Source organism: Coenobita brevimanus, chromosome 23 (genome assembly GCF_032717465.1).
Source record: "Coenobita brevimanus isolate Jiangsu-jjx chromosome 23, ASM3271746v2, whole genome shotgun sequence".
Classification (NCBI taxonomy): domain Eukaryota; kingdom Metazoa; phylum Arthropoda; class Malacostraca; order Decapoda; family Coenobitidae; genus Coenobita; species Coenobita brevimanus.
The window spans coordinates 51,688,322-51,710,674 of record NC_136976.1 but is presented as its reverse complement, the minus strand read 5'-3'; the positions used below and the strand labels follow the sequence as shown (position 1 = coordinate 51,710,674).

At 41.6% G+C, this 22,353-nt stretch overlaps 1 protein-coding gene across 2 annotated transcripts in view; it reads right to left on the bottom strand.

The window, feature by feature from the left end:
* Positions 1-326: 326 nt before the first annotated feature.
* LOC145392967 (guided entry of tail-anchored proteins factor 1-like) overlaps positions 327-22,353 on the bottom strand; it is a 41,790-nt gene continuing 19,763 nt past the window's right edge. For both annotated transcript variants that reach the window (XM_080267261.1, XM_080267262.1), the window contains exon 4: positions 327-591. In XM_080267261.1, the coding sequence (XP_080123387.1) occupies positions 442-591 (150 nt within the window). In that variant the 3' untranslated portion in view covers positions 327-441. The remainder of the gene's footprint in view (positions 592-22,353) is intronic.

Below are 22,353 nucleotides of genomic sequence, written 5' to 3'. Positions count from 1 at the left end.
TAGAATTCATACATTAAAAACACCCCAGATGTCACATGGAGTCTCATGAAGCTGATCACCAGAGTATGTAGTTTTATATATATAAAATGTATAATTATAACTGTTCTTATTTCTTGTACATGTTTAATTAATACAATACTAATTACATCTTTGTTTGATTAACACTTGTATAGAAAATCATAAGGGGGATGTTTTATCATCACTACCTTGACTTTTCAGATATCTACCCATGTCCAGCAAGATGTTGAGCTGCATGTATATAATTCTGGTATTAACCACATTCTACTATACAGAGAAGAAAACAAAAGGTTAGAAATAATAACTGATGCAGGGTATGGTACATTTGCAGCACCTGTATACATTATCTGGCAAACCTACTGAGCTGGGGTACAGTATCTTGGATTACCAGGCATGGTGAGTGTTTTCGTTCCTACTTTCAAGTTAATCCAGAGGGAATGAGACAGGTGTAGCTGTGAGATTGAAGGAAGGTGTGGGTGGCTGAGGTGGTGGTTTTGGGGTGGCAACAGTGAAGTACACACTCAACCTGCTGCAAACAGTTCGCACCACACCGAGCCACACCATCACACTGATCTGGAATAAAAAAGGGAATGACTGATGAAGCATAAAGAACAGAGCATTGAGAGAAAGAGAGAGTGGAAAAACAAATCTAACATGAGCCTGGCCATTTTCTTTATATAAAGACAGGGTGAGGTAGGATCCAGAAACAAGAAATGGGAAAACATAAAAGTAGGAAAATCAGCAACAAGCCCAGTGAAGCTGGCCAATTAATCATCACCATATCAACCAAACACCCACAATCCTGGCTTCACCTTGCACATCTAAACACTTTTTTTTTTTTTTTTTTTAACAGGAACTTACTTGATGTAGTGCTACTCTCAGGTGACTTCCCTTTCCTGTCTTCCTTCCTTCCTCTTCTGTCTTCTTTTCCTTCATTCCTTCCTCTTCCTTCTGTCTATGAGTGACTCTACACTGAGTGACAAGCCAAATGATTTCCTGTACACCAGGAAACCATTTACTACACTGGGTGGTAACCATATAACCTGAATATGGTGCCTGGTGGTTTAGTGGGCAATTCAGGCACTCCAATTGGATTGAGCCAGTGCAGGTTTATATCCAAGGGGTGGTTGGGGTTTACTGCTCACATAATGCCACTAAGGGATGAGTGAGGCTGGTCACTTTCATCTTAAATGTCAGGACCAACTTGCCTAGTCCTGGGCTCCTATGCTCCTCATGGGGCAACACAAGATTAGATGATGATGAGAACCTAATGAATGAAAGAATGAATAACTTGCACCTGCAATACAAAGTGATTTCAATGCCTATCAAACTTAAAAAAAAAGAAGAGCTAGGCCCTTGTCATGTGCTCCTCCATACATTATACAACTGACTTTGTCCCCCGTCAAATTCCCAACCTCAACTTCCACACCTTTACTTTCTCATATTCATTTGCAACTGCACTCTGATCTTAGCCAAAAAGCTGAGAAAGGAGCACCACTGACCCCGGGAGGTGTTACCATGAGAATGAAGTATGCCTACAAGCCTGGTAACTATCCATACAGTCATCACTCTCAGGAAGGAAACATTCACTTACAAGTACACAGAGTCAATGTTCAAGATGAGACTCTAATAGTGTTACAAACCCTATTAAATATATCAAATTTCTTTTGTCCCAACAGTTACTAAGAACTATAGGGATGTAATTAGCTGATTTTGGCATCTGGTTACCTTCTAGTCCACAGAAAACATTGCCAGTATCATGGCCAATCTTAATATGGGGATTCCTTTAAAATGAAGCATGTGTCATTTTATTGACTGATGGATCATTCACCACATTAATCCACTTTCTTCAGCTTACCACACCTCCCACCTTCAAACACAGTCACAAACTCCTGTTTCATCATCCTTTCTATGTCCACTTTCACCCCCTGATCATTCTATCAACATATATTTATCTGTCCCAATACAGTACTGTATTACAGTAATGAGTTTCCTTACTCGACATCTTCTGCAAATCAGCATTTCTCTTCCATTCTACTGTGCATATTTCACACACACATTCCTCAATATTCTCAATCCTGACACTTTGCACTTGTCATACCGGTCTCAAATCCACATCTATCTATCTATTTATCTATCTATCTATCTATTACCAGACACCTTAGTCCTGTAAGGGGTGGCCACAAACAAATCGCCTCCAAGTTGCCCTCTCCCCTGCCATTTCACTGCCCTGCTTCCAGCTCAAACCCCCCTCTCTCATATACCTCTCCACTCCATCCCCCCTTCCACCTCACTCACATACAGTCTCCTCATCAGTCTCTCACTCTCCTTCCTCTCCACATGGCCAAACCACTTCACTGTGTTTCTCTTAATGCTTGCTATCATATCCACATCCACAACACAATGCTCCTTCACTTCCTCATTTGTCAGTCTGCCTCTCCATGTGACTCCACATGCTCCTCTCAAACAACTCTATTTCCATTGCTCTCACTCTCGACTTCTGTCCCTCCAACAAGGTCCAAGCTTCCCTTCCATACGGTAGAGCTTGTATCACAATACTGTCATGTAGTAACTTTTTCACTTCCATGTTCACTTCCCTGTTTCTTATCACTGCTTTCAAGGAACCAGCAAGTCAGCAACCTTTCTTCCTTGTTGTACCCTTTCAAGCACTTCACCCTCAAAACTTCCATCCTTACTCATCACACTACCCGAGTACTTAACCGCACTCACTTAATGGAAGTACAGTACTCACATAACGTACGTACAGTAATTTCATCTTGGTATAAACTTTCAACATTTCTGGTGAGGTAGCTGAACAATAACAGGAGAATAATTGAGCTAAAATATATATTTTCTTGCATTTCTCTCTCTCTCTCTCTCTTTCTCTCACACACACACCCACACACACACACACCCAAATATGTGCAATCAACATATGAAAATGAAAAACAACTCATACCTCACATGTACCACTTTCACGGTGCTTTAAATCGATTTCATAGTGGAGTATGCCAATTGAAGTGCACACTACATTCCCATGGAAAGCTGGGATTCCAAGGGGTTTCTTTGGTCTCATGAGTAAAAATACACCTAAAAACAAAATTTATTGAATGTGTCTGCTACCTCTGAAAGAATCTCTTCTCTACCTCACACAGTAGAAAAGTTATTAGCCTCTGAAAACCATCGCGGTCATGTCGTGACGTGTCGGGCCACTTATTTCTCACCTGAACGTAAACACTGCTTCACAACGCTTGCTTGTAATCAAACTCCAGCTCTAATTTAAGTTCTTTAAGAAACAATTGATCCTGGTTCCTTCATGCTACTATCCTGACCTTCAACTTGTAGAATTAGATATCATAGTCTTCTTTGTACCAAGCAGCCTCAAAAGGATCATTAGGTCTGTTGCTTTTTGCTTTCCTTTGTACTCTGATGCTGTCAAAACCATTCCATCATCACACGATGCTGTTCAGTACTTACCATTTTTCATATTTTTTCTAATGATCATTTGCTTCTTTGAGTCACTGTCTGCATAGAATTTCAATATTTTTTCCCTTTGCTTTTTATTATCAAAAACAGTTAACGAACGATTACCATATGCGTCACACAACTGCCGCACAGGAATACCAAAGTTTCAACAGTTCTACCTTATCTTGCTTTATTGATTTTGTTTTTAACAAAATAAATACAGTAATACCTCTACTATCCAATGTAACTGAGCCAAAGGCATGTCCGGAAAGTGGTCCCGTCCGGCTCCTGGACTGGTACTTAAGGACCCTAACCCGGCCTAACTTTGAAAGCCACCTAATAACTCCTTACCAGAAATGCATAGCACCTATTTAAACCTATTTAAGACCTTATTCACACCAATAATGGACATCAAGCATGAAATAAATGAAAAGGAACCAAAGAATGAGGAATTAGAAGTGACTGTACCTCAGCCAGGGTACTTACAGCACGTTTGTGGCCGGCTTTTCTAAGGTTTTGGCAGTGGTGAAAATGCTCTTGAAGCAAGCACAGTAATTCAGTGTTGTGCTGCACTTAGTTCCTTGCACTGTGAGTTATAATTGTTTAACACTGCACATTGTTCTTAACTGCACCATGCCAGTTTCAACCACCAATTTGCACTCCTCTTGCACTCTAAATTCTAATTTAACACTGCACAACATTGTAAATTCCCAGGTGGTCTAGTGGCGAGGTATTGCAGTTTATTCACTGTTTATTCACAAAAAATGAGCACGTATGGCTTTCATTGTGATAGGTATCTACTCACCATCGAAGTTAAGCAATAACTGTTGGAATGTTGGTGACGGGGAAACAGAGCTGCCAGATCGCAACGGCCACATTACCAAACTCCTCAATTTTCATTACCAAATTCGTAAAGCTAGCATTTATTCTTCACTTATTATATATACAAGTGGAAATACATGTAATCACTCTTCTCATAATTAACAGCATGTTGATTATTTTCACGCTATGTTAGCTAGCAGATTAATAATAGAGAGCAAACAATCCACCATCTCCATCCCGTGTATCCTCATACATGTGAAAAATACGTTTGGTAATGCAATATTCTGATTCATTACCAAACAAATTTTTCATTACCAAAGTGGCCCACATTTGGTAATGAAAAATACCAAATGGCAACTCTGACAGGGGAGGGGGGAGGGGGAGGGGGAGGGAAGGAAGGGGTGAAGGGGCCGTGGTGTAAACCAGCTGTTCGGTGCCGCACGGCAATTTCAAATTACGGGTGGGAAAAAATTCGGATTTTGGGGGGATTTTTTTTCTTTATTTGGCCATTTTTGGGTTCCAAAGGTCCAGGCCCACAATGTCCGGTAAGTGGGGTGTCCGGTAAGTGGGGTGTCCGGAAAGTGGGCGTCTGGAAAGTACGGGGATTACTGCATGTCTAACTGCATTAAATCTCCCCAAACAGCTGTTAATAAGCCATTCTGACCAGATAAGTGACTGAAAATATAAGTGAAGATACAGGCAGCCAGTGTGGTAGGTCGCTGGGTAGCTACATATCTATTACAATGGAACCGCCATGCCTTGTGGCGACTGGCTTCCACATGCAAACAACCTTGAAATGTAATGACAATTTATGCACTCCACACTCATTTACAAAGTGCCTCAGTAGATACCAAAGATGGAAATAAGCTTTTGATCTGACCGTGTTAATAATCCAGAATAAACTCAAGTGATGCTAGAGTATTAAGGGTAAATGTATCTAAAATCATGATAAATGTTGTGAGGAGTGCTGTATTCACAAGAACAAAAACTGATGGTTAGGAATGGTTAATTGTGAGAATTTTGTATTCACAAAATAAATTGGTAACAATGTTGGCTTATAGTCAGTCACCAGAAATACGGTACACCACTGACATAATGAACTAACTGGAACCAGATCCTTGACGTTAAAGCCAATAGTTTATTAAAGCCGAACACCATGCTTTGGTAATTTCTCAGGCGTCGCGGCTTTTACTGAACAAAGATCATTCAATATAAAGCGTCATTCGGCTGCACAGTCGTACACAATAACATACAGCAGGGTCTAAGTGGCTCTTTTTCTCAATACATGCTCTATTTATGGCTCCTCTCATGATGCTGGTCACCCAGAGACTGATGTGGCATCATGCGGGATGTGAAGGGGTGCACGTGTGTGTGTGTGTGTGTGTAGGGACACCATGCTGGTCGGTGTTTCCCACGCATCCAGCCTTTTACCAAACAAAATTTGTTAAATGATCATAACGTTTGGCCAGCTCAAGGTGGTCACTAAAACCAAAATTTGTTAAAGAAGGGTTCAGTATATCAAGGGTTAACTGTATGTAAGAAAAGGATCATCTGGTTCAGGATCAAGAGTGGCAGAAGTAAACACTGCACACCCAGTTCCTCCAGTCTTTTTCGGGGTTTTTGTTTGGGTACTAAGCAAAGAAGTGAATGTACATATGTGGGTCCTGAACCAAATAACATTTACTCCCACTTACTGCTTGAGGGGTTTTGTCATTGCTGTAGTCTGATAGACCAATTAACCACGATCAAGGTCTGACAGTAGAGTAATGAAAAAGACTGATGTTTATGCCTGAAACCGCCACTGACACGAGCATCATTCTTAGGAGCCATAGCTAGGGTTAAATGTAAGCAAAATAAGCTAAGAATCAAAATACAATTATCACCACCACGACATGCAATGTAAGCAATCCAAGTGATCATGCACTACACTCAATGCCATCTGTGACCATCCAGATAAATAGTTTGGTGGGTGCGGGTATTTCAAGTGTCCTTTCGTAATTTTTCCTGGATTAAAAGATACGCTGGACCACCCAATGCCGGAAAATAGGTGGTGTACCTGTACAAGATGGGAGAGTGAGTTATATGTGGAGAAGAAAAGAGAGATGAAAGTAACTGAGAATAAGAAAAGAGTGGAGCAGGAGAGTGGAAGAAATCTGAGCACAAAATGAAGTCTACGACACTGTTTTGAAACAGGCAAGAAAGTAAGACAGGGTGATAAGGGATATAATAATGGGGAGAAAGATAAAAATGGCAAAATGATGGTGGAGAAGAGAGAAAAGTGAGCAAATGAAGATAACATTTTAAGGAACTGTCAACTACAGAGACTGAATGTGGTGGAAGTATAAGTGGCTTGGGATTTGCTGAGAGAAGATGGGAGGAAGAGATCAGTAATAGGGAAGCAGCTGATGCAATGGAGAAAGTCAAAATGGGGAAATCCCAGGTGTTGATGAAGTGAGTGAGGAATGGTGAAATATGAGGGAGAGATAGCAATACAATGGATATGGAAAATGTACAGACTGGCCTGGGAAGAAGGTGTGTGCACAATATTCACAGAGAAATCTGTGCAGCATGTGAAGTAGTGTGTGGGGTAATGAGAAGACAAATGGGGTGCAAGGAACAGCATGGTGGAATGAAGAAGTGAGACAAGCTGTGAAGCAAAAGAAGAAAACATAACGAGTGGATGGGAAGCAGACGCACAGAGGAAGTTGAGAGACAGAAGAGAAGAGTTATATGTAGACAGGAAGAGAGAGGTGAAAAGATTAGAAAGAGGGAGTACGACGACAGTGGATGAGGAATTTGGAAGGAAGTTGAGTGTAAAGTGGAGGGAATGTATGAAAATGTTCTGGAAGGAGGTAAAGAGAGTCAGACAGGGTGATAAAGAAGTTAGAAGGGGAGTGAAAGATAAAAATGGTAGATTGATAGAAGTGAAAGGGGAAAAAGTGAGCATATGGAGAGAACACTTTCAGGAACTGTTAAACACAGAATGAAAATAATGTGAGTAAAAAGTGGCTGGGGCATGGCTGGAGGAAGGAGGGAGGTGAGAAGGGAAGAGATCAGTAGGATGTAGGTGGTGGAGGCAATGAAGAAAGTCAAAATGGGGAAAGCCCCAGGAATTGATGAAGTGTGTTGTGAAATGCTGCAGCATGAGGGAGAGATAGTAGTAGAATGGATATGGAAGATGTGTGATTGACCTGGGAGGAAGACCGAGTCCCGGAGGATAGGACGTCAAGTATAATTATTCCTCTGTACAAAGGAAATGGGAAAAATGAAGTGTGTGGTAATCATAGAGGCATATGTCTTTTTACTGTAATAGGAAAAGTATACAGAGTATATGGTAGGGTGGATGAGCTTGGGAGAGTGTGTAAGAAACGGAATCTAAAGGTGAATGTAGGGAAGAGTAAAGTGATGGTCTTTGAGAGAGGTGAAGTCAATGAATGTACAGCGAGGCTGGATGGTGAGGAATTGGAAAATGTGAGTACGTTTAAGTACTTGGGTAGTGTGATGAGTAAGGATGGAGGTTTGGAGGATGAAGTGCTTGAAAGAGTACAGCAGGGAAGAAAGGTTGCTGGTTCCTTGAAAGCAGCGATAAGAAACAGGGAAGTGAGCATGGAAGTGAAAAAGTTACTACATGACAGTATTGTTAAACCAACTCTAACGTATCAAAGTGAAGCTTGGACATTGTTGGAGGGACACAAGTCAAGAGTGAGAGCAGTGGAAATGAGTTATTTAAGAGGAGCCTGTGGAGTCACATGGAGAGACAGGCTGACAAATGAGGATATAAAGGAGCATTGTGGTGTGGATGTGATAGGAAGTGTTAGGAGGAATACACTGAGGTGGTTTGGCCATGTGGAGAGGATGGAGGGTGAAAGACTGACGAAGAGAGTGTATGTGAGTGAGATGGAGGGGGGGAGAGAGAAGGGGAGGCTGAGGATGAGATGGAGGGATGGGGTGGAGAGGTATATGAGAGAGGGGGCTGTGAGTTGGGAGCAGGGCAGTGAAATGGCGAGGGACAGGGTGATGTGGAGGCGATTTGTTTATGGCCACCCCGAACGGGACTGAGGCGTCTGGCAATAGATAGATAGATAGGTAGGATACTTATTGACTGAGTTAGGGAAAGATAAAAGGAATTAGTTGGAGAAGAACTGGGAGGTTTTAGAAAAGGAAGAGGTTGTGTAGATCAGAGATTCTTTCTTGGGTCTTCAGTGGAAAAGTTTCTACTGAAGAGAAGGGAAAGAAGTTGTATGCAGCCTTCATGAATTTGGAGAATGCATATGACAGAGTGGATAGACATGGAATGCAGAAAATGTTAAGAATATTTGGAGTAAATGGGAAGTTGTTCAATGCCATGAAGATTATGTATGAAGGTGCTATGGCTGAAGTGTATGTGGATGGTGAACTGAGTGAATTTTTCTATCTGAATGTTGGACTGAAATAAGGGTGTCTCATGTCTCCATGAATGTTCAATCCATATATGGAAGGGATTATAAAAGAGATACAAGGTAGGGCAGCAGATGTTGAGTGGCCCTAATGAGAAAGGACAGCATTTGGAAACTTCCTGTTCTGTTTCCACATGGTACTGTATTGTTAGGTAAAGACGAAAGGAAACTGCAAGGCTTGGTGAATGAGTTTGGGAGAATGTGTAACAAACAGAATATAAAGAATGTAATGAAAAGTAAAGTTATTGTTTTCAAGAGAAATGAAGTAACTGAATGCACAGTGAAGTGGATGATGAGGAAATGGAAATGTAAGTGCATTTAAGTACTGTATATAGGTAGTGGAATGAGTAGGGATGGAAATTTGGAGGATGAAGTGCTTGGAAGGGTAAATGGGAAGGAAAGCTGCTGGATCTTTGAAAGTTGTGATGAGAAATAAGGGAAAAGAGCATGGAAGTAAAAAAGTCAATGCACAATAGTACAGTACAGTCATCCTTTAACATCCGCGGGGGTTAGGTAACAAAGACACCCGCGAATGTTAAAAATCCGCAGATATCTGCTGCCCCCCCTTAAAAACACCTCTGGACCCCCCATTTCCTTATATAACTAAAGAAAAGCCCTATGCGCATGTTTACAACCACTTTATTTAATACAAGAATGCTAAACAACTACTTTATTTAATACAAGAACACTAAAAGTTAAAAATAATGAATAGTGTACTCCTGCATGGCCCCTTCTGACTACTGTGCTCATTTCAGCTTCCTCCAAAAGGAAAGTGTTACAGTACATTTCATTCTGGATAATGCCATTACTGTACTAAAATGGCCACGACCTGTGCCTGGGATAATGTTACAGTGTCAGCAGAGTTCAACGCGATTTATTTTTTTTCTGCAGCCATCCGCGGATACTCAAAACCGTGTATGTTAAAACCATGGATGTTAAGGGATGACTGTATTGTGGTACCTACTCTAGTGTATGGAAGCAAAGCCTGGACCTTCCTGGATGGATACAACTCCAGGGTGACAGCAGTGGAAATGAGTTATCAGAGAGAAACATGTGGAGTTACACAGATAGACAGACTGACAAATGAGAAAGTGAATGAGCATTATGGCGTGGATGTGATATAAAGCACTAGGAGAAATACACTGAGGAGGTTTGGCCATAAGGAGGGGATGGGAAGTGAAGGACTAACAAGAAGACTGTGTGAAAGAGAGGTGGAGGGGGGAGAGGGATAGGAAGGCCGAGGATGTGATGGAGGGATGACATGGAGAGGCATATGACAGAGGAGGGTGTGAGCTGGGGGGAGGGCAATGAAATGATAGGGGACGGGACAATATGATGCCGATTTGTTTGTGGCCACCCCTTACGGGATTAAGGCATATGGCAATAGACAGAGAGATAGAAATACACAAATCACTTCCTTACATTTCTTTTTTCTTGGCTAAAGTTTTCAATAGCTTTATTTCTATTTGGTTTATCGTTAGTTCACTTAATTTTACTCAACCACTACTTCTATTTACACACATTATTTACACACATTATGTACACACACTATTATACACACTTTTTACAAAGCTCCGCACACCTGCGCTAAGTAGGTTATGAGACAATGATAATCGAACCCAAAACACATACACGTAACACTTATCGAACCTTCACTTATAACTAATTTTCTTGAGAAGTAATCCCTCTAATATCCGAACACCCAATATCCGAACATCCCCAATAACCGGACAATCGTCCTGGGATCCAACATTCCCAAAATGGGCCCAAAACCGCAAAAAATTCGAAAAAAATCTGACTTTATTCCCTCCCGTAATTTGAAATTGCCGCGTGGCGCCGAACAGCTGTCACACCATGGTCCCTTCACCCCTTCCTTCCTCCCCCTCCCCCCTCCCCTGTCAGGGTTGCCATTTGGTAACCAAGTGTGGGCCAATTTGGTAATGAAAAATTCGTTTGGTAATGAATCAGAATAATGCATTACCAAATGGATTTTTCACATGTATGAGGATACACAGGATGGAGATGGTGGATTGTTTGCTCTCTCTGATTAATCTGCTACCCTACATAGTGTGAAAATAATCAACATGGTGTTAATTATAAGGAGAGTGATTACATGTATTTCCACTTGTATATATAATTAGTGAAGAATAAATGCTAGCTTTACGAATTTGGTAATGAAAAGTTAAATTTGGTAATGAAAGTTGAGGAGACTGGTAATGTGGCCATTGCAATCTGGCAACTCTGTTACCCCGCCATCATCAACAGTCACAGCTTAACTCCAATCGAGAGCAGATGCTCATAGCAGTGGTGCTTGTTTTTTGTGAATAAACAATGAATAAACTGCAATACCTCGCCACTAGAACACACAGGAGTTTACAGTATTCTGCAGTGTTAAGAAATTAGAATTTAGAGTGCAGAGGATTAACTGTGGACTGCAAACTGGCGGTTCAAACCAGTCCTGGAGCCAGGGACTTGTAAGTACCCAGAATGTTTAATATTGTATAAACTCACCTCTAAAACCTCATTTTAAAGTTCTTTTGCATTTATTTCAGTCTTTTATGTCCCTTATTGGTGTGATTTGGGTCTTAAATAGGTGCAATGCATGTCCAGAGGGAGTTGTATAGGTGTTTTTCTGAGTTAGGGTCCATAAGTACAAGTCCAGGAGGCTGGGGCCCAATATCCAGACAGGATCACTATCCGGACATGCCTTTGGCTCTATTACGTCGGATATTGGAGGGATTACTTTTCATTTACCATACAATTTACTTCTCTGATTTTATATGCTAATACAAATATGCACATCACTTCCTTACATATTTAATTTCTTGGCTCTAATTTTCAATGGCTTTATTTCTATTTTGCTTAGCATTAGTTTGCTTAATTTTACAGAGGCTCTTTTTTTATTTACATACACTATTCTATACACTATTTACAAAGCCCAACACACCTATGCTCAGTAGGTTAAAAGCCGATGATAACTGAGAAAGCACACTTGGCTTGGGCAGTGAAGGATGGAGAGGCGACTGAGGGCGGCACATAGTGAAACTTCAAATGGTCCTCGCAGCAAATATTTCCCTCTCGACTTTCACCCTCCCCACCTTCCTCCTAACCCTCAGACTCCTCAGATGACTCCCCTGACTCATCAGAAGGGTAGGGAGAAGCAGGGTAGGGAGAAGCAGGGTAGGCTGCAGCATCATCAGGGTCACTCTCCAGAGTTGGCATCAGGCAAGAGTGGGAGGGGAACGAAATCAGACAAGCTGGAATTACAGCTCATTGTCCACGCACTAGCACTCCACTTGGATGACTAAATTTGGCAACTCACATCCACCCCAGTGCCTGGGAGAGTATGGTGGTGTTAAAAAAATTGGCAGGGGCTTCATACAGCAGCACGAAGCACTGCTGGATCCGTCCGAAACCCAGGGTTCTCCCAGGACCCCACGTTCATCAGACTGATCCGACATCCAAGGCACACAGGTTAAAGATATATGGTGGCTGGCATTTGGTCATCTCTGATCAAATTCTCACCAAAATAATAGGCTCTGGCACATCCACACAGTTGCTAGTTCCTGAATGTTTGGTGAAAATTCATCCACAACTTTTAAAGATATTTTGGCAAGACACACACACACACACACACACACACACACACACACACACACACACACACACACACACACACACACACACACACACAGATGGGAGGTTAAATAATAAGGATGGCAAAATAAGAAAAGGACCTTGGTGTGACTATACAGGATAACCTATTGTCAGAGAAACATATACACACGATTACTGGATGAACTTATGGACTACTGACCAACATGAGATTGGCATTTAATAATATGGATGAAGAGATGCTGAGAGTTAATAGTGACCATGATAGGTCCAAGACTGAAATATGCAGCAGTGATATGGTCACCACAACTGAAAAAACAAGCCAGCAAACTAGAAAGAATACAAAGGATAGCTACAAAATTGACACCAGGCTTGAGGGAGTTGTCTTATGAGGAGAAATTAGAAAAGCTGAAACTGCAAACCCTGAGAGAAAGGAGAGAGAGGAGAGATTTGATTGCAAAGTTTAAAGAGTAAGAGGAAAAGAATGTGTGGACAGAGGGGGGCCTCTTTGTGAAAAATAACGGAAAAACAAGGGGACACAAATTCAAGTTGAAGAAGAGTCAATGCCTTAGTGATGTAAAGAAATTTAGTTTTCCAAACAGAGCTACAGACAATTGGAATAATGTGAAGAGGGAGGTGGTGCAAACAGAGAGCATCCATGTCTTTAGATTTAGAGTGGAAAATAAACAACTGTAGAAAAGAGATGGGACAACATGAGCTTAGCACAAGTCCTGTATAATACAATTAGGCAAATACACACACACACACACACACACACACACACACACACACACACACACACACACACACACACACACACAAACAAACTATATCGCCTCACCCTGCTAAAGGAAGGCAGTAAAAATGAACCGTGGTGTTCCTGTGCGGAAGTTGTGTGACACATGGTAATGAGCCATCAGCTGTTTACCAGTATATGAAAATGCAAAGGGAAAAACATTGAAATTCTATGCAGACAGTGATTCCAAGAAGCAAAAGATCATTAAAAAACTATGAAAGATGATAAGAGTACTGAGAATGATCAAGTGATGATGGAATTGGTCGACAGCCTTGGAGTGATGGAATGGGTTTTTTGGGCAGCATGATAATGAATCTGGCTCAACTGTTCCATAGAGAACTTAATTTCAAATATGAGTATGAAGGATAGTGGGTCAGAGGTGTATTGCTGAATTATTATACATGACCTCCATTGGTCACTGTTGAATTACAGTGAAAGATCGATTACCCGTGTTCGGAATACCCAGATTTCGGCATATCTGGGCCATGACAGAATGATACAGTGGTACAATACTTCATAAAATTATCTGTAAGATAGCTCACATTTAAACAGCGAGTGTCTGGTTGTTAGCAAGTGAGCCACGGGTAGGCAGGAGTGAGTCTGTCTTCCACCCACACTTCCCACTCATGACCCACTCCCAAGGGTGGTAAGGTGGAGTTTGACGAGGTGATTGAAAAGGACGAGATGCCACCACCAGAGAGATGCTCTTATTTGCTAATCTGCTACACATACGCTTTACTTTTGCAGCAGAAGCACCTTACCAAATCAGTTCTTCTTCTTCCTGATAGTCTGTTACATACTTCTGATTATTTCCGGAGTGGTAAATAAATATTTTTGGTTAAATTTGTTTCCCTGTTGTTTGTAGCTGTTCCGCTGTGACAACTCTTGTTTGATTTGTCAGCGTTTAACTAAATCTAACCTAATCTTGCTTAACTGTACCTAGTAATTTAATTTACCCTAACCTAACCTACAATTGGGATACTGGGAAATTAAATCCACCTTTGAGTACGCTGAGTAAGTTTCTTCCATTACGCTGGAAACAAACAATCATAGGTACGACTTAACCCCTCATTGGCTATTGGTTCAGTAATCTGCGTGCTCCCCTAGCTGGCCCCTGGACCATTTTCTCAGAGTTCTAAAATCAATTTCTTTTTCTTTTGTATGTGAAGAGAATCGTCTGATGCACCTGGCAATACTATATGCCTTTTAGCTTCCTAAACCCATCCTGTGATTCGTGGAAGCATTCATAAAAATATGGAGCATATGCCATATAAGTGAAAACATCCGAGATAAAGTGACCACCTGACTGCTTAGGATGGTAGCGTAGGGTCAGGTAAACATACCAGTGACCTTTGTTCCCTTCCCTTAATTGTTCGCAGTTTTTTATAGCTCATGCTAACTCAACGTCACTGACATCGGTATGGTAAAGCATTGTTTAATGCCAGGGGCTATTATGGGGTTAATGGAATACAGGTATACCCCAGTTTAACAATGCAATTGGTTAAGTAAAAACCCATCGCTAGGCGGGGTATTGTATCTCAGGGTAGATTTAACACAAACAATATAGGGATGCATTTTTGAGTATTGGGTTTCCCTCCCAACCAAGTCCTAAACCCACCACAATGAGTCCAAAAACAAGTTTCTTGCTAACCTATACCCCCAAATAGCTTTAAATAAAGCTAAACTAAGCCTAAAAGCAGTTTATAACTCACCTAAACCCAAAAATAAAATCTGATAATCGTCAAATATGTCTGGAAAAATCAAACTTAGTAAACTGTACACCTAAATGACAATGTTCACCCCACCTATGACAACACATTAACCTAAGTCTAACAACAGTTTATAAATCAACTTAAACACAAAATTTAAGTCTAAAATATCATAAATATAGGTAAAAAAAAAAAAATCAAAAGCCATCATTAAACTGGGGTTTGGCCACTGTCAGGCGGGATACGGTGGTATTTCTACCTCCATCGCTAAGCTGGGGTATTGCATCTAGGGGTATCATATCTCAGGGTATACATGTACATTATTATGTGTATCAATACTCTCTCTTTCACACATACACACAAGAATGAACAAAAGAATGAGTGCTAAATGTACACTTGAGAGGCAAAATCAACTCATATTCTTCCAGTTTGTTTTCTGTACAGTATTTTTCTGACTATTTTCAGAGAGGTAAATTACATTTTCGTGCTAAAAATTTTCCCCCTGTTATTATCTTCACGCTCCTAAACCCCTTAACCCCTTAACCGCGGGGCGTCACTTTCGTGACGCTCGGGAGCAATGAATCATACCGCGGGGCGTCACTTTTGTGATTCTGTGTTATTTTGAATTATCCCAGGCTTTCAAGTGGGGGCTTGTATCATCTATCAGTACTGCCAATGTCCAACACTAGTCAGCACTCCAAATCTCATCTGTACTCCCATCCATTGTTGACAATTTAGCCATTTTCCCCCGTTCCTGACTCCCCTCCCTACCTCCCCTCCATTACCCTGTCCTCTCACCTCCCCAGCCGCGCTGCGCTAAGCAAATCTCTCCCGGATTTTTCCACAGATTTCATCCATTGAAATAAGCCCTATGCCCTATACTTATACAAAATAATATATACCAAAAAAAAATAAGGTAAGTGATAGTGGTATACACCAGGAATTGGCTAATTATCACCTGACAATACCTCACATGCATTCATTCGTTACATTACCACAGTAATTTCCCCTCTGAATTATGCCTTGTAATCTATTTCTGTAATAAAAATATATATCAGAAAGGAAGGGAGAAGCCTAAGTGACATTTACATTCACCTGGAACTACCTATTTCTTTATGTATTGCCGAGATTTTCTACCAATAATTATTAGCATGTAAGTTAGCAGCTGTCAGCCCCATTGTCACTGTCAACCCTTGCCTTCTCAGATAAGCCGCGCCATTTAGTTCCTTGTCCTCCTCTGTGGTCAAAGCATGTCGCACTCGTGCCCCACCATTTCTGCCGCTTCTGCGCCCAATGCAAAGGGCCCCGTGACCTCTACACCCAGAAAAACTCGTGGGGGAAGCAGGAAAGGACTAAGTGACTCTGCAGTGGAACGTGAACTAGCCGAATTATCAATGGTGATGATGGATAGTGACTTTGACCCTTCGGGGGATTCGTGTGATGAGCCGGGTGAGGAAATCGTGCCAGAAACTATACGAGTGCTTCAGTGTTCCAAGTTATCCCTAGCTCCAAGGGGAAGGAGCCGTTAGTTCAGCAAAGGAAGGAATTTGGGAAGGGAATGAAAAGGCGGCGGGTTAGCCCCGGAACAATGGCCCCGCGTGACCCAGCCCGCCATGAGTCCCGAGTTGATTCACCTCCCCGTTCCCCAAGCCCCACTTCACTCATTTCTTCCTCTTCTTCTGCTGAATTTTCTCCACAGTCTTCGTCGTCGGAGTCACCACCAGCATCAACAGTGAAGGCAGGCCGTAGAGGAAGAGGTAAATCCCTGACCCGTAAAAGTAGAGTTGCTAGTAGAGTAAGGGCTGCTAGTGATGTACGGCAACCCAGGGTCAGTGCGAGTGACCTTGAACCTGATAAATCTGCCTCACAGCCACCCTCCACCCTCACCCACCCTACACCGCCATGACAGGGAATCATGGACGCCTTCGCGTGGACAGAAGGGTCCGATTTTGTCCCTGAACATCTCCATTTTGACGAGAGTTCCTCAGGAGTACAGCCTGCCTTCACTCTTGACGAGGATGCTGAGTGTGTGGACTTCCTTTTGGCCTTCCTCGATGACGAAGTCATGCAGCACATATGTGATGAGACCAACAGGTATGAATCACAACGTGCTGCAAGTGGTACAGGTGCAGCCAAGATGCAACAGTGGTCCATGCTGGGAGTGCAGGAGCTGTATATGTTCTTCGCCCTCATGCTTATCATGCCACACTCAAAGAAGCATGAGTTGGAAGAATACTGGTCCATGGACCCCTTACTACCCTCACCCACCTTCAATAAGTACATGGCCAGAGATCGCTTCCGGAACATCATGGGAAACCTGCACTTTGCTGACAACGATGTACCTTCCCAAACCGACCCACTCTGGAAGATCCGGGAGATTCTGAGCAAAATGAAGGATAAGTTTATGACATTCTTCCACCCCTTTCAGAAGGTTGTCATTGACGAATCCTTGGTTTTGTTCAGAGGACGTCTTAGGTTTGTGCAGTACATTCCAAGCAAATGCCATCGCTTTGGAATAAAGTTCTTTGTACTGTGCGACTGTAAGACGGGGTATATCCTTGACTTCGTCATTTATTCAGCCAGCACTGTCGATCTTGATAAAACACACCCCCTTGGCTTCTCAGGCTGTGTAGTGAAAGTGCTCCTTGAAAGGTATTTTGGTGGGAATCATGTGCTGTATACAGATAACTATTATACAGCACCGAAACTTGCCAAATATCTTTCAGAGCACGGCATCGGCTCCTGCAGCATTGTGAATAGTAATCGTGCCCACTTCCCTAAATTCCAAGAGGCGGGAACCTTGCAGCAAGGAGACGTGCACCTACGCAAGTCTGAGAAGATGCTGGCAATACGGTGGCAAGACAAGAGGGTCGTGCACATGCTCACCACCATACATAAGGGGGAAATGACAGACAGTGGGAAGGTCGACCGTAGGACAGGCGAACCTGTGAGGAAACCTGATGCTGTCTTAGACTACAATATCAACATGCGGCTGGTGGACAAGTCCAACATGATGATTGGAGAGATCGACTGCCTCAGGAAGAATACTAGGTGGTACAGGAAAGTTTTTCTGCATCTCATGGACATGACGATGCTGAATGCCTTCATCCTGTACAAGATGAAGGTCAAGCCACCCAAGTCCTTCTCCCTGAGGTTGTTCGCCAGGACTTGCGTTCAGCAGCTGCTTGAAAGATATGGTAGGGTGACAGCAGCAACTCCAAGGCGCCATCCAGTAACACTTCCCGACAGACTTGAGCAGAGGACGTACATGGATCGGCACAGACTGATGTAAATGCCTGCCACAGGCAAGAGGAAGGCTGCGATCCGCAGGTGCCAGGTGTGTGCACATACCACCCGACGCACACCTGAGCACAAACGCACCTCTTGGCAGTGCGCTGAGTGCCAGGTTCTCCTCTGTGTTACCTGCTTCTTTGATTACCACAGCCAGAACCAGTTCTAAAAGTGCAAGTGGGAAAGGAAAATAATGTGAAAATAATGTGTAAACAGCAAGTGAAAGCAATGGATGTACAGTACATATGATTGAACAGTGTAGTATAGATTTATGTTACTGAAAGTGACAGTGAATAACAGAGTGTAAGTAAAACAGAAGTGTAAATATTGAAAATACAATGGAAAATGTAAATAGAAATGTAAGTAATTAGTAATATAAGAATATGAGTACAAATACTTGATGTTATAACAGTGAAAGTGAATCCGTGGCTCTCTACGTATTTTAATGAATGAAAAATTGAATGACTTCAGTGACAATAAACTAATACTACTGAAGGAAACTTATGGATAAAGACTCCAGATATTTATAAGTTTATATAGTAATAGAAATATAAAGTGTGAGGGGTTTTATGAATAATAAATGACTGAATACCAACAGCGAACTAGCGCAAGTGGGAAGGTCATACGCGCTCGTAATTTTCATTGCTTTCACAGTGGTTTTTTTTTTTGGAGTATGGATCCCAAACTACTTGATAATCACAGAGTAGTGTTTATAGTGTTAATATCTGGCTGTGGTAATCATATTACGGGTTGTCGGGAAGTGTAAAGTGGAGACTTCGTTACCCAACTTCAGAGGTCTCCACAAGTCCTACGGTAATCGACGAAGGCTCAACAAACATCCCAGGAGAAAGCTGAAGGTATGTGCCATATGCATAGGTAATTTTAATATTCTAGGACTAATAACTAATTTTTGGCAAATATTTTTTGAGAGTCTGTCGGAGCCCGAATAACACCGCGGGACACGCAAAACATTGGGAAACATGCCTGCGGTGTAAGGGTTAATAACCTCCAGCACTAAATAATGCTTTCCAGTAGTGTACTGGTGTCAGTTGTGTCAAGTTAGCACGAGCTATAAAAAAACTGCGAACAATTATATGATGGGAACGAAGGTTGCTGGTATGTTTACACGACCCTACTCTACCCTCTCAAGCAGTCAGTCAGCCACTTTATCTCAGATGTTTTCACCCACATGGCACATGCACCGTAATTTTATTAATCTTCTGCAAATCATAGCAAATCATAAAGAATCACAGGATGGGCTTAGGAAGCTAAATAACACATTCCAATGGTGCACCAGATGATTCTCTTCACATCTGTGAAAAAAAGATATTGATTTTAAAACTCAAAAAATTATCTCAGGGCCGGCCAAGGGAGAACACAAATTTCTAGACCCACAGCCACTGAGGGGAAAATACATCAATCTAACAGTACCTGTGGTTTGTTTCTGCCGGCCTAACTGTGATTTCAAACTATTCGGGCACCCCTTCACACCCTATAGCCTGAATAATTGGGCTATCACTGTACTACATGTGACAATGTGACTTCTGTTTGTTCAGCAAAACGGTTCATCCGGCACGACTCTGCAACCAAAGGTGCTGAAAATTTGTGTTAAGCCTGTATATGAAAGTATCACATATAGTGTGTGAACTTACAGGTCTGATTTACCCCACTTCTAAAGCCATCACGCATTTCATAATGATATTCCATGTGGTGGCCTGTTTACATCAAGTATACACGCCAAACCAGACAGTTCTTGCCTACTCTTTGGGTGTACATAATCAACTGTTGGTAAGTATGGGAAAAGCGTTGATGTGGCATTTCAAACTTAAGTGACAGCTTAGCTGTCTCTGGCCTCTGCCATCACTTTCGAATTTGCTTTTCCAACTATACACCTTTAACCCTGGAACACGGTCGTGGGGTGTGAGATTCCGACACCACTTTCATCACGTTACCAGTGCGTGGTGATAGGGAGCAGTCCCATGGGTCTCTCAGTAGCTTCATGTCTCAGTGTGGGATAGTAGGGGAAGGTAGTGTCGCAGTGCTTCCTCGCACGTGGTGCGGTGTAGGGGGGGGTTTTGGTAAATTGTACCCAAGAAGAATAACCAAAGAATGAATAAATAACGTAATTTACAATGGCATATAACAGTAAAACCTATTTTTAGAGCAAATATATATATCATCTTTTATTTCAGTCAAAATTATCGTTCATTTACAGTAAAAAAAAATTTTTAAACATTAAAGAAAAAAAATATATATTTTTTCTCAAACTTCGTCATTGGCCTCTCAAAACATTGTTCTTACATTTTGATCTCATATTGTTTTCATGGAGAGCGGAAAAAAAAAAAAAAAAATTCCCTAACAGGAAGTTTTTTTTTTCACTCAAAAAATTAGACCTTTTTTGCCTCTCTCCCATACAAGCTGTGATATTGCCAGGAGGCTGTGCTGCTTTGAGCTGATGTTCCCACGACCAGGGTGTTTGTGTTTCGTCGAGCAAGACTTCAGTACCAGTATTTTTTTTTAATGAATTTTTAGGTGTAAGCATCTACATGTGGAGTGACATGGAGGGACAGGTTGACGAATGAAGAAGTGAAGGAACGTTGTGGGGTAGACGTGGATGTGGTTGAGAAGATTAGGAGAAATACACTGAGGTGGTTTGGACATGTGGAGAGAATGGAGAATGAAAGACTGACTAAGAGGGTGTATGTAGGTGAGGTGGAGGGAGGGAGAGGGAGGGGTAGACCGAGGATGAGGTGGAGGGAGGGAGTTGAGAGGTATATGAGGGAGGGGGGGGTGAGTTGGGGGGAGGGTAGTCAAATGGTGGGTGACAGAGTGACTTGGAGGCGTTTTGTCTGCGGCCACCCTTTGCGGGATTAGGGCGTCGGGCTATAGATAGATAGATAGATAGAAGCATCTACAAATTTTAAGGATTTTTAACAGTTTTTTTGAGTAGCCCCTAAGGAACCTAATATACCTCATTATTAAGTACAATATAACGGATTTTGGAAGTACAGATGTTATATTTTCTTGTAATGTTTACAGATTTATTAAATTTTGATTACAACTATTTTTTTTTTTTTTTCAAAAAGGGGTATAATATACCCCAGAACTGTGTTAGTAGTAAAAATGCCCACGACCATGTTTAAGGGTTAAATGAGCCATTCACAGCATTTAATCAGCGGTCTATCATAATCCACAGTTTCCTTATCTTAGGAAACCCAATGCCTGCTTTGTACAAATGTTTACTCCCATGTACAGTAGGTTTATTAGGAATTGAAATAAATTTACTAAAATGATGTACAACTATTATTTAATTATACAGTATAATGCCAGCTATCCAGTTCATATGCTATGACATCAACTTTTAAGAGGAAATGTCGATCTCAATTTGTCTTTGTTGCTTTCAAGTAAACATTTTCCTGAAAAATATCGAGGATGCTGATCTGGATTCATGTATGTCAATATTGTATGGAAAATGTCTATTTTGTTAGGCAATATGCCATGTGACGTTGATGATTCAGCATTTCAAGGAGAAAAATGGTATACTGTACTATCTACGTGACTTTTGGGCACTGCTACTCACAAAGATTCACAAATCTCTGAACAAATCTGTAAGGGCATCAATGACTGCACAGCATCATCTGCATATACATCAAACCTGAAATATTCCATCTCTGCACAATAAAACAAGATCCTCACCGTATACTCCATGCCAGTCAACTTGTCCGGATATTCATAACTACTAACAATCACCTCTAATTGCCTAAGGTAATTTTCTTCATAACTGATAAAATGGTGACCTGTGTCACACACTACGTTCATATTTACTTATAAATTTCACATGAGTCTTGTATGGTGGCTGAGAGGTTGCTGCTCTGCAGACAAGTTGGCTGGTGTAAAACTACAGTAGTCTTTCAAATATCCGGTGTAAATCAGCCAAACCCTCCCAACAGTTATTGCGAAATGCCAGATAATGTGTCGGTATCCCCAATCAGCTATCCATTCGGCACTGAGGATAATATATCGCCACTCTAAACTATCCGCCATGACCCTCTACCCTAAAAACTGTCCTACAGTATTACCTGTGAATAAACGACTAAAATCAAGCATAAAATACATTAGAGAACTGATACAATACATGATACAGTACTGTATAATCATACATATCATAAATAACATATACAGTACAGTAATCATGTACTGC